The 15803-nt window shown below is 36.0% G+C and overlaps 1 protein-coding gene across 4 annotated transcripts in view; it reads left to right on the top strand.

Moving 5' to 3' along the window:
* The window catches only part of AUH (AU RNA binding methylglutaconyl-CoA hydratase), a 110477-nt gene that overhangs the window by 51078 nt on the left and 43596 nt on the right, over positions 1-15803 (top strand). For 3 of the 4 annotated variants that reach the window (XM_042023391.1, XM_042023394.1, XM_042023395.1), the window contains exons 5-6: positions 3890-3982; positions 4907-4963. The exons of the other annotated variant lie outside the window; for it this stretch is intronic. In XM_042023391.1, coding sequence (XP_041879325.1) covers positions 3890-3982; positions 4907-4963 — 150 coding nt within the window. The remainder of the gene's footprint in view (positions 1-3889; positions 3983-4906; positions 4964-15803) is intronic. 4 annotated transcript variants of the gene reach the window in all.

The following is a 15803-nucleotide window of genomic DNA, read 5'->3' as shown; positions in this document are numbered from 1 at the left end:
ATCCTTTTTTACAGGTTTTGTCAGCTTCTGTGCTAACAGATCATTCCTCAAACAACCTAATACATAAAATGTATTTTGTTCTGCTTGTTCACATTTGTCTTCTCTTCAGTTAGAAGTCTCTACTCCTGGGATCTCAAATGTAGGGATGTGTTTTTGTCTTATATGTGGCTCTGTTGCTGACATTACATAAACTGAATTGGACCCTTCTATTTCTTTACTGTACTTAGAACCTTACTTTTCTGTAATATAATTAAGCACTGATGTTACATTAGGATGTGACTATTGGCGTTTGCTTAGGATGTCTTATATATGCAGAATAGGAGTGTATTTACAGAATAAGCAGCATGTTTCACATTAGATGTGTGAAGTAATACTTTCTGAATTCATTGTGTGAACTACCTTACTATTTTGTGTCCTTCATATTCCACACTGTGATGTACTAGGGTAACTCAGTGAAATTCTCTAACTAAGGTTTAATGTTGGTCATTACTTAGCCTTTTTAACTACTTCTAACAACATTAATCTCTCTATGTATGTGGTCTACTCTTGTCTCTGTGTTGTACTCGCTCATTTAATTTAGTTACTCTGTTTCTTTTATGTATATCTTAAATTCCTTTTTGATTTCACTATGCAGCTCATGATTGCACCCTGATAAACCAGTATCACATCTAGAATTTAGCATGTACTAATGAGTCGTAGTACAACAATTACCTGAAATTTATATCTTGTTATTTGAACTGTGGCTAAAATATGGAATGTCAAAGTATAGAGCCACTAGGCTTCTTGGCAAAGCTTTAAATATTTTTTTATCACTCATACCAAACGAGCCTTGTCATGTAGAATCATTGTGGAGATTGACCTGTCTCTATGTGTAATTTATGGTTCCTAAAATTTGAGTGCATACAACTCAATTAAGTCTACAGGGCATTATTTGTCAAACATCGTCTCTGTTTTTGTTATGGGCTCAACAGTTTTGGCATTTATATATTAAAGTCATGCAGATAAATGTGATCAGGTGCCTCTTATGCTACAAAATACTTATACTCCAAGAAGCTTTACCCTTGTTAACAAGTTTTAGTAGCCTAGAAACTCAGTTAACAATCGCAAGTGATTACTAACTTTTTGCTTTGCTAGTTTTTCTGATGCTTCACACTAACATATTAAAATGATTAATTTCTTAAATTCATTTAATAGATACACACAAGGCCATTACAAGGAATTAGTATTTTGCCTTTCATTCATTGTCAACTCTTATGCCAGGTGATCCTTTCACATTAATATCCTTGGGAAGTGATGATTCTAACATACATTATGAAACTGCTTTTTCTCTCCTTGAATTATGAATTTTTATTATTTCATGATAGGAATGCTGCCTGTAATTCTTGAAACCAAGCTGTTTTGTAATACTCATTCTGTAACTTTCATTTCCATGTGTAATAGTCTACTTGAATTGCACCATAGCTAATTCTGGAAGTTGCTTATCTTAGGAAAGTATTCTGCCTAGGACTACTGCAAAAGCCATGCAAATAGTGCTCAAGATACTGTTTGTTAGTCTCTGATAAATGAAACATTCATACAGGCAGTAACTGCTGGAAACTGCAGTTAACAATGACCTTGCCTTCGTGTTCAGGCAAACTGTTTTTTATTTACCAATGGCAAAGGCATATTTCTTTAAGAGAAAGGCTAGCTGTGTCAGCTAGCAAAATTGCAAGACTGTTTGGCAAATTGGTTGTGTTGACAGGGTTATAAGTTTCTGTCAGCAACCTGGCCCTGCTGGAAATGAGAGTTGCCTTTCCATATAATGAAGAAGTAAATAGAGAAAGAGCTGATTTTTCTACTATTCCTCTGTCTCCTATGCCTTCTGTGGCAGATGGCAGGTAAAATGGATACCTTGAGCTCTTTTAAGTCACTGAAAGAGCTCTTGCAAACAGTAATCAGTAGCCTCTTTTGAAACTGAAATTGATTCAGATAATCACTTTTAATCATGACCTAAAACAGCAACCTAGGGGCTTTGTTTTAAAGCATCTGTTAGAATCTTGAAAAGCATTGCTAAGTTTTTGTTCTTTTTTTAAAGACAATTGGATTTTCGTTAGTTGTTAGTCATAAAAGCAGGTCAATTTGCAGATAAAATAACCTTTGTTTAATTGTGTATTTTGTTACCCAGTGAGAGACTTCAGGCTTGTATAATAATTGTCATACTGATGTGCACCAATATTTAATTGATTCTTTTGTTAAATGAAGTTATCTGAACTGTATCTGTCAGGAAAAAGGTAAGCTAGGTAGCACAGTTTCTAAATTTAGAACTAGCTAGTTCACTAGGAAAAGTTGTAATTAATACATGAAATTAATAATTTTTTGTCATATTACCCATCTAGATTTTAAAAGGAAGTAAGTCTCTCACTTGCATTTATATGTTGAGAGAAGAGTTTTTTCTTTTCTATTTCTGGCTAAGACTGAATGAACTGGTCAATGAATTCAGTTAGTTGAAACATTAAAACAATGAAAATTTTTTTAACATCTGGAGAAAAAGCTGTTACTGTCAAGAGCTGGTTTAACATTTCAACAAGCTGTACGTCCAAGTGTCCAGCTGATGAATTGCTTTTGACTGTTTTTGAAACTTCAGTAGCAACAATGTACTACTAGAATACTGTTTAAGTATATTTTAAAAAGGAAAGCTTGTGGTAACTCTTACATTAAATACAATTAACTCCATAATATACAAGTTTATTTCTAAAATGAAAATGCATTTTTCTATCAAACTTTGTGGTGAAGAGGGATGAAGAGAACTTGAATTTGCAGAAGCTGAAAAGCAGTGCTTTAGGCTGATTTTTTAAATGACTTTCCTGTGTCAGAACACTGATGATAAATTACATACAAACCATGCCATGGTTGCACAGGCCTCTGGAGCCGTGCTACCTGTCACGTGTGTTGGCAGCATGTGCATCTATTTGTCAAACTGAAGACTTTTCTGAGGAAGTATACTTACAGCTTTTACCGGCTAGGCTTGTAGTTCAATGCTTTAGAAAGCCTCGGGCAACCTAGAGAGGTAGCACGGGCAATCCAGCATTTCAGTAGCTCTAAAAGCAGCAAAATGGTAGCTGCAAATCTAATACCACCAGCAGAAGCAAAGAGGGAGAAATACAGCTCTTAGCTTGCCTAATTCCCGCAATTAGAAGCTTTCAAAGAAACAGAAGCACACAGATGTTTGCAGAAAGGGTGCAAAGCCAAAGAGGGCAGACCCCCCCTTGGTCCTCTCTTTTACTTGGAGAAGGGGAAAGGGGAGGACTGGGGGTGACCCGGGGTGACCGGCCAATCAGACACTGCTAAAGAGTTTGAGTTACATTTGGTTTTGCCTGCGCTTTGGAACAAAGGGGTTCAGCTTGAGGAGGGGGAGGGGAAGCTCAGAACAGGCAGCAACACTTTCCCACTTCTATTAAGCTGTTAACTGCTGCTTTGCGGGAGAAAAGGGGCAATAGTGGTGGCCACTATTGCCAGTGGTGGTCTAGAAATGTCAAGACACAGAGAGCTTCTAGTTGTGAATGCATCACAGGCACATCATACATACATACACCTCTATTTCATCTGGGACTGTTCGTATAAGGCTTTGTCTAGCTCTGATTCTCTGTGTTCTTGAAGTTCACTTTTCAGATTTATGTCGAAAGTTAGCAGAAGCCAGAGAAAGACATGCAAACCTATTCAGCCGCAGAGGGATAGGGAGAGTCATTTTTTTTGCCAAAGTGTTGCTGATCAATCAATCAGTTTTTAGTCACAGTTTATTTTATGAAACTTTATTCCCATAGTATGACTGTGCAACGAGCAAAATGTAATGAAATCACATTCCGGAGATGTTCTTTATGAGGTTGGTGTTAATTGGTACTTTCTTTTTCAGCTAATCTGCCTGTACCTACTATTGCTGCAATAGATGGAACTGCCTTAGGTGGTGGCCTAGAACTTGCGTTAGCCTGTGATATACGGGTGGCAGGTAGGTCTGAATCCTGCTGTGGAATATAGAATTATTAGTGTTGTAGCTGGCTTGAGTAATCCATCTGTTGGCAACAGTCTTATAAAACTTACATTGTACTTGATATTGTTTATAACCCATTATTTTAAAGGACTTTAGTGGAAACCTGTCTAAGTACTTGCTAATGTTTCATTTAAAGCAACTTAACCCAATTAGCTGGACTGGTTTTGTTAAATGTTTATTTGATTCTTCTGACCCTAATTTTATCAGTATTGCCTGAAGGGTTATGTAATTATTTTCATTTTTTTTTGATTCTTGTGCATTTGAAGTGCTCTAGATGGAGATATGATTTTATGTAAACAGGGTGCAGGGAAAGAACAAAAGTTTCTAGTGAATGTATTATTACGCAAGAAATTAAATTATAAAAGTGACAACAACTCTTGAAAAGAGGAACCTTGAGCTAATAAACTGTTAGAACTGTAAAAGAAGTTGATGGAAAGTAAATGGAAACTTGGTCCTGAGCAATTGCCAGTAACTTAGGATTTATAAAATTATTTGACCTTAGAGAATATGCTGTCACCTAAAGAATTCAAATAATCAGATACAGAATTCTACCCCATTCTAAGATGTTAAGCAATAACAGCCATTCTATTTTAGTACTTTCCATTTGGAAGCAAGTCTCTGTTACTCACAGATTTGCTTACTTCCTACGTGAAAATTAATAAGGTACTGAATTTACCTTGATGGAAGTAGTTGGATCTTTTACTAAAAGCAGATCAGAATCTATTTGAAGTTTTTTAAATAAACAAATGCTTTAAAAAGTGATTTATTTAGTTTTGTGAAGAAAATTTAATTAGTAAACTTCAAGGTCATCATTACGTATTTTTCATTGTTTTTTTTTCCCTCTACATTATAGTAAGAACTCCTTTGCATTCTGTTTTTTAGCCTCTTCTGCTAAAATGGGCCTAGTTGAAACAAAGTTGGCAATCATTCCAGGTGCAGGTATGAATGTTTTGCTTTTGCTACAACAGATAACTAAGTAACATATATACTTAGTATTAGATTTTGAATTTTTTATGGATTTCTGCCTATTTTTATATTTCTATTAAGAATTATAGCATGTTTTATGGCTTATTGCTTGTATTATTTACCAAAATTAATTTAAAAGTGTTTTTCTTATTTTCAGGGAGGGTCACCTGTATATTATATTTTTAAAAAAGTTTTCCTTAACTAAGTCAACATTGAGGGATTCTGTAAATGGCATTTTATGTCTTGATCTGAAGGTGTGAATATAATTTTGCTAAGGGTCAGGCAAGGATAAAGGATTAACTGTCAGTGTACAAAACCAGTTATTTGAATTAAGATCCACTTTTATATGACATTTGGTACTTTAGGATTCAAATTCTGGTTTCAAGCTTCTTGTTTATTGGTTGTAAAGAGTTTAAGAACTGAAAGTGTAGCTGTGAAAAAATGTATTCTCTTGCCAAGATTTTTTGAGTCAAAAACTTCTTTTATGTTTGAAAGGTCAGTTGACCTGCTTTTCCTAGACTCAAGGTAAATGAAAGTTATGTAATAAATAATGTTCAAGGAGATGTTGCAAAACCTTTTGTTTTTATTTTATGTATAAATCATTGCTACCTTAGGTAAGTTTGCTGCTCTGGGAGAAGGGCAATAACTTGGAAAAAAGTGCATCCTTGTGATTTTTTGCTTTAATTTCTGAAAGTTCTAGGGAACTTCATACTGTTTCTTTTCTCCTGTTTTCTTTCTAATGGGTGGAACCTGTTTTGAAAGCACTATATCCAATTCTAATGGATACCACTGCAGGTCACACAGAAAAAACAGTAAAAACAATCATAATGGGAGTAGTGGTATGAACTTTGTGTATAAAACTGTCCCATCCTGTGACCAATCTGGACAATTATTGTACAATTTCAACTGCTGTATTATTATGGTTATTGTTGAGATGTAATTTCAGTCAGTGCTTTCTGCGGTCAGAGCTACATTTTACATGAGGAAAACAGTTATGATTGATGCCTGGTTTCTTTTTAGTGGCAGATAAAGATAATAATGCAGATGATTTTAAAGATGTATTTACTTGTACTGGTGTTGTCATGAAATCATGTGCCTTGGCAATAAGTCCTAGTGAAGAAAAAGGCAGAAATTGGTGTTGTTTATCTTTGTCAGTTTTAACTCTTTGTTCTCCCATCCCCTCCTTTCCTAAGAAATTCTGTAGGACAGTATTGGAAACATACTCTGCAGTTCAAGAAATTCAGGTCAAGTTCTCCGTATATTCTCAGTATTCAATCTTTTGTCTCATTTCCTTGTCTTCAGTTAATTATAGATATTTCAAACTTGTGTGCTCTTACATTAAAATGCTAGTTAAGTGGCTCATTATAAGTTTCTTTCAGAATATTTTACTGCTATTCAAAGACTGAGGTTTGAAAAATCCTTTTTTTTTCGTCTCCTCTTAAAATAATTGTTCGGGTGCATGTCTTCAGCTCCTTGAAAATATGACAGATTTAATCTTGTTACACTGACTTTTCAATTTACAACAGTTTGGGGTATGTTCAGTGATGATTTTTTTCCCCTATTCCTATCAGCCTTTCTGACAACTATTTTTGTTGAATGTATTTGAGCTAATCACAACTTTTTCCTGATCAGCCTGTACTTGGACCAGTCCTGTTGAGCAGTGACAATGTTTCAGCCCTTTTTGCTTCTTGTCATCCAAATAGTAACTGATGAGGTTTTTTGTCATCAGAAAGTGAAGAATGAGTGAAGGAATTTTGCATACATCATTTAAGTAGGGAAGACAGATGTACGCACTTGAACCATAGCTTCATGGGTTAATGGAGTATTTTCTGAGTTTATTTCAAGCCGCTCTGAGCCAAAACAGAACTGGGGAGTGGAGCTGAAGTGAGTGAGCTGTAGCTCTTAAGAGGCCTACATAGATTTCTCATGCCATCTAGTACACCTGAAATCTGCTGACAAACTGAGTTGCTTCTTTGAACTATAACATGGCAAACCACTGTTTTTATTCTGCTCTGTCAGCTGCCAGGAGTATGTGATAAATGTAAAATTGTAACTTGGGTGATAATTAATGTGGGTGTTTGAGGCTTTATGAAAAACTTATTTGTACTGTGAGGGTTTGCTTTTTTAAAACCCCAGAAAGTTATAATCAAAGAGCTGTGTTAGAAGAATGTTAGAATTTAATAGTATTAAAATATAGATCCAGGGTATATCAACTGTTAGGTTTTGGACCTTGTTGTATGTTATGGTTTATTCCATTCTTAATGAAATGTGGTTGTCAAAAGACCCAGTGAGATGCTGTCTATTGACCAAACAGTATTAACACAGATTCCCCAGGTGCAAGAAATTTTGCTTTTGAATACGCACAGATGTACGGCAACTGTCTAAAGGCTAAGTTTGAGCAGCAGTTAGTTGAGCTAACCAAAATGAATTGTTCCTTCTAAGTCTGCTGAGGGTCTTGACCAAGTAGGCATTTATAGAGTATGCTGTATTGTAGCAAGTTGAATCTCCTCAGAAAATTCATCCATGGCAGACAGCATAGCAAGACCAAGCGGGGTGACAGCAGTGCCTCCTTTTATACAATAGCTGTGTTCACAGACCTGCTGTTCGCGTTGTGAGGGAGCAGGATTATTCTTCTGCATTTGGGAATCTAAACCCAGTTTTCTGCATTGTGGAAGAAGCTTAACTGCTAGAATGTGAACTAGGAAAAGTAGAAAATCTTTCTGGTTTTCCTCTTAAGTACATCCCACTTTCTAGTAAGGAAGTCAAGATTAAGAGAACTAGTGTAAATGTGCAACAGAGAGGAAAGCGTGGTAACTTAGTGATGGGAAAGTCACTTGAGTAGAAATATTACTGATGATTTTTGTTTTATAAGGTGAGTCTGCCAGTCATCATTGCACAAGTGGTCCTATGCCAACACGGAAAACGTGTCATAAAATCATTTAGGATGGAAAAGACCTTTCAGCTCATAAAGTCCAACAGTCAAGTAAGGACTGCCAAGTTCATCACTAAACCATGTCGCTAAGTGCCACATCTACATGTAACTCAACCACTTCCCTGGACAGCCTGTTCCAGTGCTTGACAACCCTTCCGTGAAGAAATTTTTCCTGATATCCAGTGTAAACCTACCTTGGCACAACTTGAAGTATTTGTTACTTGGTAAAAGAGATTGACCCCAACTTCCTTTCAGGCGGTTGTAAGGAGCAATAACATCTCCCTTGAGCCTCATTTTCTCCAGGCTTAACAATCCCAGCTCCTTCAGCAGTTCCTCACAGGACTTGTGCTCCCTTTACTGGCTCTATTGCCCTTCTCTGGACATGCTCCAGCACTTTAATGTCTTTTTGTAGGGATCCAGAACTGGACACAGGATTCGAGGTGTGGCCTCACCAGTGCTGAGTACAGAGGAACAATCACTGCCCTGGTCCTGCTGGTCAGACTATTGCTGATACAGGCCAAGATGCCATTGGCCTCCTTAGCCACCTGGGCACAGCATGTTCAGCTGTTGTCAGCCAGCACCCCCAGGTCCTTTTCTGCTAGGCATCTTTCCAGCCACTCTGCCTTAAGCCTGAAGCATTGCATGGGGTTGTCTCCTAAGTATTTCTGCGTTTTTTATGGAGTTCCAGCAAAACACTCTGCTCAGTCAGGCTGGTCTTCTTTCCCACTGACTCTTCTTTTGCCACCGAGGGATGGTCTGCTCCTCTGCCTTTAGGATTTTTTTCTTGAAGAATGTCCAGCCTTCCTGCGAGCCTTGGCCCTTCTGGACTGCCTCCTAAAGGATTGTATCAACTAGTCTCCTAAACAAACAGAAGTCTGTCTTCTGGAAGTCTGAGGTGGCAGTTCTGCTGACCCCCTTCCTTACTGCTCTGAGAACCGAAAACTATCATTTCATGGTTGCCTGTACCCTAGATGGCTTCTGAGCATCACATCATCCTTCTGTTCACAAATAGCAGTAGGGCACCTGGCCTCTTGGCTCACTCACCAGCTCTGTCAGGAAATTATCTTCCACATAGTCCAGGAATCTCTTAGACTGTTTCTTTTTGCTGTGTTGTATTTCAGAGTGTGTATGGGTATGTTCATCCCCTCTCTTCTTCATGTTTCTTCACTGTGAACTTGGTGTCTGTTAGCCTGTTGTGGTATAATTTGTGGTTTACAGGGTAGAGGTTGCAAAAACAAACAGTCCCTAGAATTTTATTAAAAGTAGGTGGCCAGATGAAGGGAAAATTTTATTGGCCTCAGATGAAAAGGTTTCAGCATGAGCTAACCTATTCTTGGGCATGAAAGAAAGCGCACAGGAGGGAGTTGTTGTGTATGCCTTAGCTGTGGATAATGTTTCAGTCAGAATACTCATCTCAGTGGACAGCAATGAGTTTGTATGAGACAGGATTTCATGAGAAACTAGACTTCATTAGCTTTGCAGTTTAAGGAGATGCTTGTTACCAGTCAGAGTGACTTTTCTCAAAGCTATTCATTGCTAAAAGGAGTTACTACTTTTTGATCTCTTAGTTAAAAAGCTGTTTAAACAACTTATTTTCTGTGTAATCCTGTGTCTGTAAGGAACTCAAAATAATGTGGGAAGAGTCTTTTTACACAAGAAAATTGTGTTTGTTCTCTTTGTTTTGTTTCCCAAGCTGACATTAAAAAAGTGCAAATATCTGTCACTAATTAAATGTAGTTCTTGATGTCTCTCAACTTGCAAAGGAAGTGTTTTTCAGTGACAACTTTCTCCTTAGCCAAAAATTTTTTTGGAGCATTTGTTTGTTGAAGTAGTTTGTTTTTCTGGTTTGTAACTTTTTAAAACTCTCTCACTTCATGGTGTAATTCGGTTGTTTATCTCTAGATTCTCACAATGGATGTCATATTAAGCCTGGAATTGATAGATGATACGTTGCTGGCAGATCTGCTTTTATTTGTTAGTATCATATATATATATACCACTCAGTATTAGATCTGTTGTGAGAACATAAAATGCTTGTAAACAATCTACATAAACTTTCTACTCTGTTAACAGAATGAGATATATTAGTTGCACAAGGGCGAGTATTCTGTGATAGCAAGAAGTGGAAAAGACAGGGATAAATATAAAAGATAATTTGCATTTTCTTTATGCAATTTATTTCCACAAAAGATTTAGGTGTAAGGTAGAGGTATTGGTATACATAAACAATTACGCTTCCACCAAAAAAAAAAATAGAACTCCATTGAAATTAATACGCTTGTGTAAGCAGGTAATTTGATCTTGCTAGATAAAAACTGTGTCTATTGGCCTGCATATAGGCCAATACGTGCAGGCTGCCACTCTTTTTTTGGTTTGTTTTGTTTATAAAGACATTTTAATTAGCAAGGCTTTGTTAATTTCATCATCATTTTCCCTTTATTCTTCCATGTTCCTCCCAGAAATCCCACTACTTCATTACCAAACTGTTTTCCACTGTTTAATATTAAAATAAAAAGCAAGCGCATAAATCCTGGGATCATGCTTTCCTTGAGAGCATTCAGTTGAAAAGTATATTTTATGAAGAAGACTTCTAAAAAAAAGAAAGGAAGCAAAAAGAAACTGTTAAGTTTCTAAGAAAGTCTTTGTATATAAGCTGTATATTCTTTCTACATCTAAAAGTTGCTTTGAGCTGTTTTTCCAAAGGTGAAGCTGAAGCTTCAAGATGTATGAGACTGGACTGGTTTTGTCTTTAAAATATAGAAAAATGGAGAGATTAAATTACAGCATTTCTGTGTTCTCCCCTTACTTTGGTAACAGTATTGTTTTGATGGTTTTTCTAGACTTAAATTGTATTTGAAGAAATTATAGTGCTTGCAGATAACAAGACTATAAAATAAGAGATAGGAACGCTGAAATATTAGGGTTTTTTTGCATAGGAAGAAAACCAGTGTAAGAATGAAAAGTGGATTTAGGTAATCATAGTGTATTTTCCTTACTATGAAAGTATTAATTCTCTGCTTTTAAAAACATCCTCATGGTCTCTGTTGCAGTATTTGTTTTAAAACTGAAAAAAAATTTCTATTTTGGATGAGAAAGATGTCAAGGGAATTTCCAAATGTGAAAAACTCACACAGAATGTGTTCTTGTTAGCAGCAGTAGTTGTCCAATTCAGCCAAGTGTAAAGGTTAAATTGAACATCAGACATTTCAAGTTGAAATCCAATGCACATTACAATGGACTGCTAGGATATTCTTTAGAATTCTATATTTCAGTTTCACCGGTAATAGGAATAGCATTTGACAAATGCTGAAAAAGTTAAGAGTGTTACTGTTTGTGGTAGTGTCTGAAGTAGAACTTGAAAGCTTCTCCACATTTAGTGTGGTTTTCATGCATATAGGTGCTTCTTGACAGTGTATCATCACAGACATACTTGGAATGAAAAATCTGCTTATTTGGTATGACTTTATATATCCTACCTGGGTAATACTGTACCTTTCTTTTGCCCATCTTTATTCCTACCTTCACTAGCCTATTCTTTTCTCCGTCTTTAATTTTTTCATATAGTATCCCGAGGTTTTACATACACTCTTTTTTTTTTTAAATTACGTAAGGAAACCTATATAGGAGTCTTCTTAAATTTTTAAAGTTCGGCTCTTAGTCCTGTGACAATTGACTGACTGATTGGGAAAAAAACGTGAAGTGAAGAGTTAGGTCTGAGTCTGGGGATTTTTTTCAGTTAGCCTGTAATGTCTCTTGTGACTTCTATTACTTTTCCTATTTTTAATACTGTAAAGTGCACAAATTAAATACTAGTAGAAGACAGTTTTAAATAAGCTCCTGAATCAGCATCTTCAGCATTTCATCAATACTGTGCCTTAAATTTTTTTACCGTGGAACAACCAAGAAGATGCATATTCTTCTTCTTGACTTACAATTAAGAGAAGCTTTTAATTTTTTTTCACTGTGGTCCAATAGTGACTATTGAGCATTTAACAATTCTATTATGATCTGATAAATTAGTTACCCTAAATTAGTTACTCTAACAATATTTATCTATTTTTCTTCACTCATCTGAAGTCTCAATACCTCTAGTTGCAATTAATTTTTTTAATATTTGTTTTGTGTGTTGTATTTAATAAATGGCCTGAAATACAAAATTGGTAATAGCATTGAAAACAGATGTCTTAACATCCATGTTTTCTTCAAAGTAATTAAACACAATATATAGAATATTTCTAGAGGGGCAGTAAATTTGTTCTGCTTCCGTAAGCTAAAGAGAATTGTGGTTCTTAGAGTTTCCTTTTCTCAAATAAAAACAAGCTGATATTCATCAAGTGACTCATTTTGTCCCTGGCTTTGGGATCAGTTGTAATGGTGATGTTGAGGTAAAACTGCAAAATTTCTTGCAATAGTAACACTGCAAAAGCTCCATACATAAAACTGATGTCTTGCAAATTTTATATACAAAATTATTTCATTTTTATAAATAGAATACTTCCCAAGTAGTAGCAGCATCCAACAAAGGAGATAATAGAGCTCCATGTCATCTGAACTATCCCCTGTACCTTCATGATACAGGTGTCTCCAATACTTAACTTTGCAGAGGGATCCTCAGAGCAACCTTTTCCCCTTGCTTGCTAGCCATAGAACAAATCCATATTAAGAACTCAGCCATTTCCAAATCCATATTAAAAACTCAACTAGTACTTCCTACAGAAAAAGGAGGTATCCAAGGCTATCATGTGTGTCCTAGATGACTGGAGTTGTTTAGAATAGTATTTGAAATGTCAAATTCAGTGTAAGAAATGGACCACTTCTGACATTCTGGTTTATTCTGCTAGCAGAGATTGCAGGACATTTCTTCCTGACCTAAATTTGGAGATGTCCTGTTTACAAAGCAGAATTAACAGTCAGGCATTTGAGAAATTTCAGTATCTTAAGTAGCAGCACTGCATGTGCAATATACTGTGTTTAGTTAAGGTTTGTCCCCTGATGCTGCAGAGGAAGAAGGAAGTAAAACAAGGACAAAAGAAAGCCCCAGAAGCCAAGGTGAGCATTAGAGGAAGTGCAAGAGCAGAGACGGGAAATTTTCTTGATCTTGGAATGCAAGGTATAGAAGTTCTGAGATCAGTATGATATTCCAATGGAGAAATCAAATCTTACCTTACCAATGATTGAATGTTCCTTAGATTTTTGTCATGTCTTGGGAGAATAAAACCATTGTTCTTTATATCAAGATTGAATTTTGGAATACTGTTTTTATTAAAAGTCATTGTTACAATGAATTGAGCAATGTTATGAATGGCTTTTCTAATTATCATGGGTATATAAGAAAGCTTTTGTGAGTTGGAAAATCGTTTTGTGAGATTGATGGATTGCTCATTTTTGAATGACAGCCAGAAAAAATGAAAAAAATGCAACAAGTTGTTTGGTCTTCCATCCTCCTTAAATAATGTAGACTTAAGCCCCATTCAGGTACCATTTCAGTGAGCATGGGTTGTACTGTCACATTTGTATCTTTTCCAGACAATCTCGGTACTGTGGGGAACTGTGGAGTGAAGCTTTGAAAAGAAAGCAAACCCAAACTTTGTTTTTGCAGCTTGGTTTTTCTCACCACATATTTAGAATATTATGAACCTGAATAGAAATTATGGTCTAGGCCAACTGTAACAATATGAATAGAATTCCCATTAGGTTTCATAACATAGATGCAAAGTAGGTTATTGAGCACTTGGGGTGCTCAAGGGAAGAGGACGTGAAAAGAATAAAATAAGTAGAGAAAAGAATGATCTAACATGCTTCTAGGTAAGGAACTTCATATTTCTTCAAAGCCAGTTAAAATAAAAAAGTTATCAGCGTACAGACTTGCACCTAATCAGTTAAACGAGTTTTCTATTCACTCATATGGATCTATCAGAGTTCATGAATGCCTTTGATGAAATGATTTTCCCCTTGCACAAAGTTTGGACTTACTTTAAAAAGTTGTACAAAGCATTTGTACAAGACCACCCTTTTTTACTTTGTAAAAGACGACCCTTTTGTTTTTCAAACATGTCCTGAAACCAAAACCTAGTGTCTATCTCAAGCGCTCTTGTCCACTGAAAATCATAATAGAAACTTCCAATGGCACACTTTCATGTGAAGTTTTTTTATTCTTTCAATATCTTATTTCTAAGCTTATGCAAAAACAAGTAATAATAGCTGGTGTTTCTGGGGAAAAATAGGGCCTGAGAAAAATAAAAATTTTCTGGATATGGAAAACAGAATTCCATGAAATTTTCTGTTAAAAATTGGCGGTTTGGTTGTTTTGTTCTTTTTTTAAATTAAAAAAAATTTGCATTTTGGAAATAAATATTGGACAAATTAAGGACTTAACTCCTTCTGTTGGCCTAGGGGCTGAAACAAAAATCCTGAGCTTACATTTCTAATGAGGAGGCTCAGCTTCTTCCATAGTCAGCATTTCTGAATTTTAAGGTTCTCTACCTTTTCTGACTAACTTTCCAAGCTCCTCTATTAAAGAGCCTCATTTCTACTTCAGCTCATTGTCAGAGACTAAATATTGTCTCAGTAGTGTCCTTTCTTCCTGCAGCTTCACTTACTTTATTTGACAAACTAATGCAGCTTTTTCTCTCTTCTTCCTATCTCTACGGTAGCAGAAGGGGTAAGGAGAAAGAACTCTTTAGGAGTTTTAGGAGAGGCAGAGAAAATAGGCAGGTGAAATACAGAAAATTATTAACCTTAAAGAATCAATGAAGAATGAAGATGAAAATGCATAAGCAACTCAGTCTGGGCTGGGAATTTATTTTCTAATACCTTGAGGTGGTGGGGAAAAAAATCTAATTTTACCTTTTAGTATATAATCAAGCAGAAGTATATTATTACCAAACTACCAGTCTATATGCACGAAAAACATAGCAGGGCAGTGGAACACAACAAAATAAAAGGAATAAAGAAGATTATTCATACCATCTAAGCAATTTTGAAAGACTTAGTTCCTATCCACTCTCTCTGCATTGACAGCCCAAGAAACATAGACTCCTTATTTTAGTTCTTGGTTTGTCACTAAATGAGATGTGTAAGAAGGGTGATGAAAATACTCCTTGTAGTGTTAAGAAGCTTGTTAATCTGCACAGCGATAGACACCATTTAGTACAAGATGGTGAAGATGAGACACTGGATGCAAACCCATGTAGCTGATCATGTTACATATCACTTGGTAGTTTTCAGAAGTCATGTAAAAGTGGTGACCAAATGTGCATTTTAGTTGTGAGATAAAAGTATGTGTAGTAGACTTGCATGATTTTCATGGGTGAGATTAGCAACCTTCATAAATTGGAATCAAACAGCTCATAAGCCACTTTTAAGTGGTTTAAAGTGGCTCAGCTTCTGTGTTGCATCCCCCTATGCCCATGCCTGCCCTTTGTTAAGTATACAGTTGACAGCACCTGGTTATGATACTGCCGCAGCCTGTACATGTAGTTGGGATGGTAGTCTACAAAGAGATTGTGCATGAACACAGAGACAGAAGGTGTAGGAGACAAAAAGGAGTGCAAAAATATGCACCCTGATCAGGAGATTACTGATAGATAAACAAGACAGGTTGGAGATACAAACATAAGGACTTTTAAAAGTTTTTAATAACTCAGGAGAAAGAAATAAGATGCTAAAACTTTCTATTGATTCTCTTAAATGGTTTATTAGGGAGAAAGTAATTAGTATAGAGTTTCTTTTCTGTTTATTTTTTCCCATATACTCCCACAGCACTTTTGAAATTTAAATGATGGGTATGTCCTTCCAAACTTAGTCACCAGTCTTTATGACATTATTTGCTTAAAATTTCCATTGACACGAGTGTTTGCCACCGTAAAGCCTACAAAAGCT

This window comes from Corvus kubaryi, unplaced genomic scaffold, assembly GCF_017639235.1.
Source record: "Corvus kubaryi isolate FWS band 111438036 unplaced genomic scaffold, C.kubaryi_AGA036_p1.0 37249, whole genome shotgun sequence".
Lineage (NCBI taxonomy): Eukaryota > Metazoa > Chordata > Aves > Passeriformes > Corvidae > Corvus > Corvus kubaryi.
This window is presented reverse-complemented; position numbering and strand designations above follow the sequence as displayed.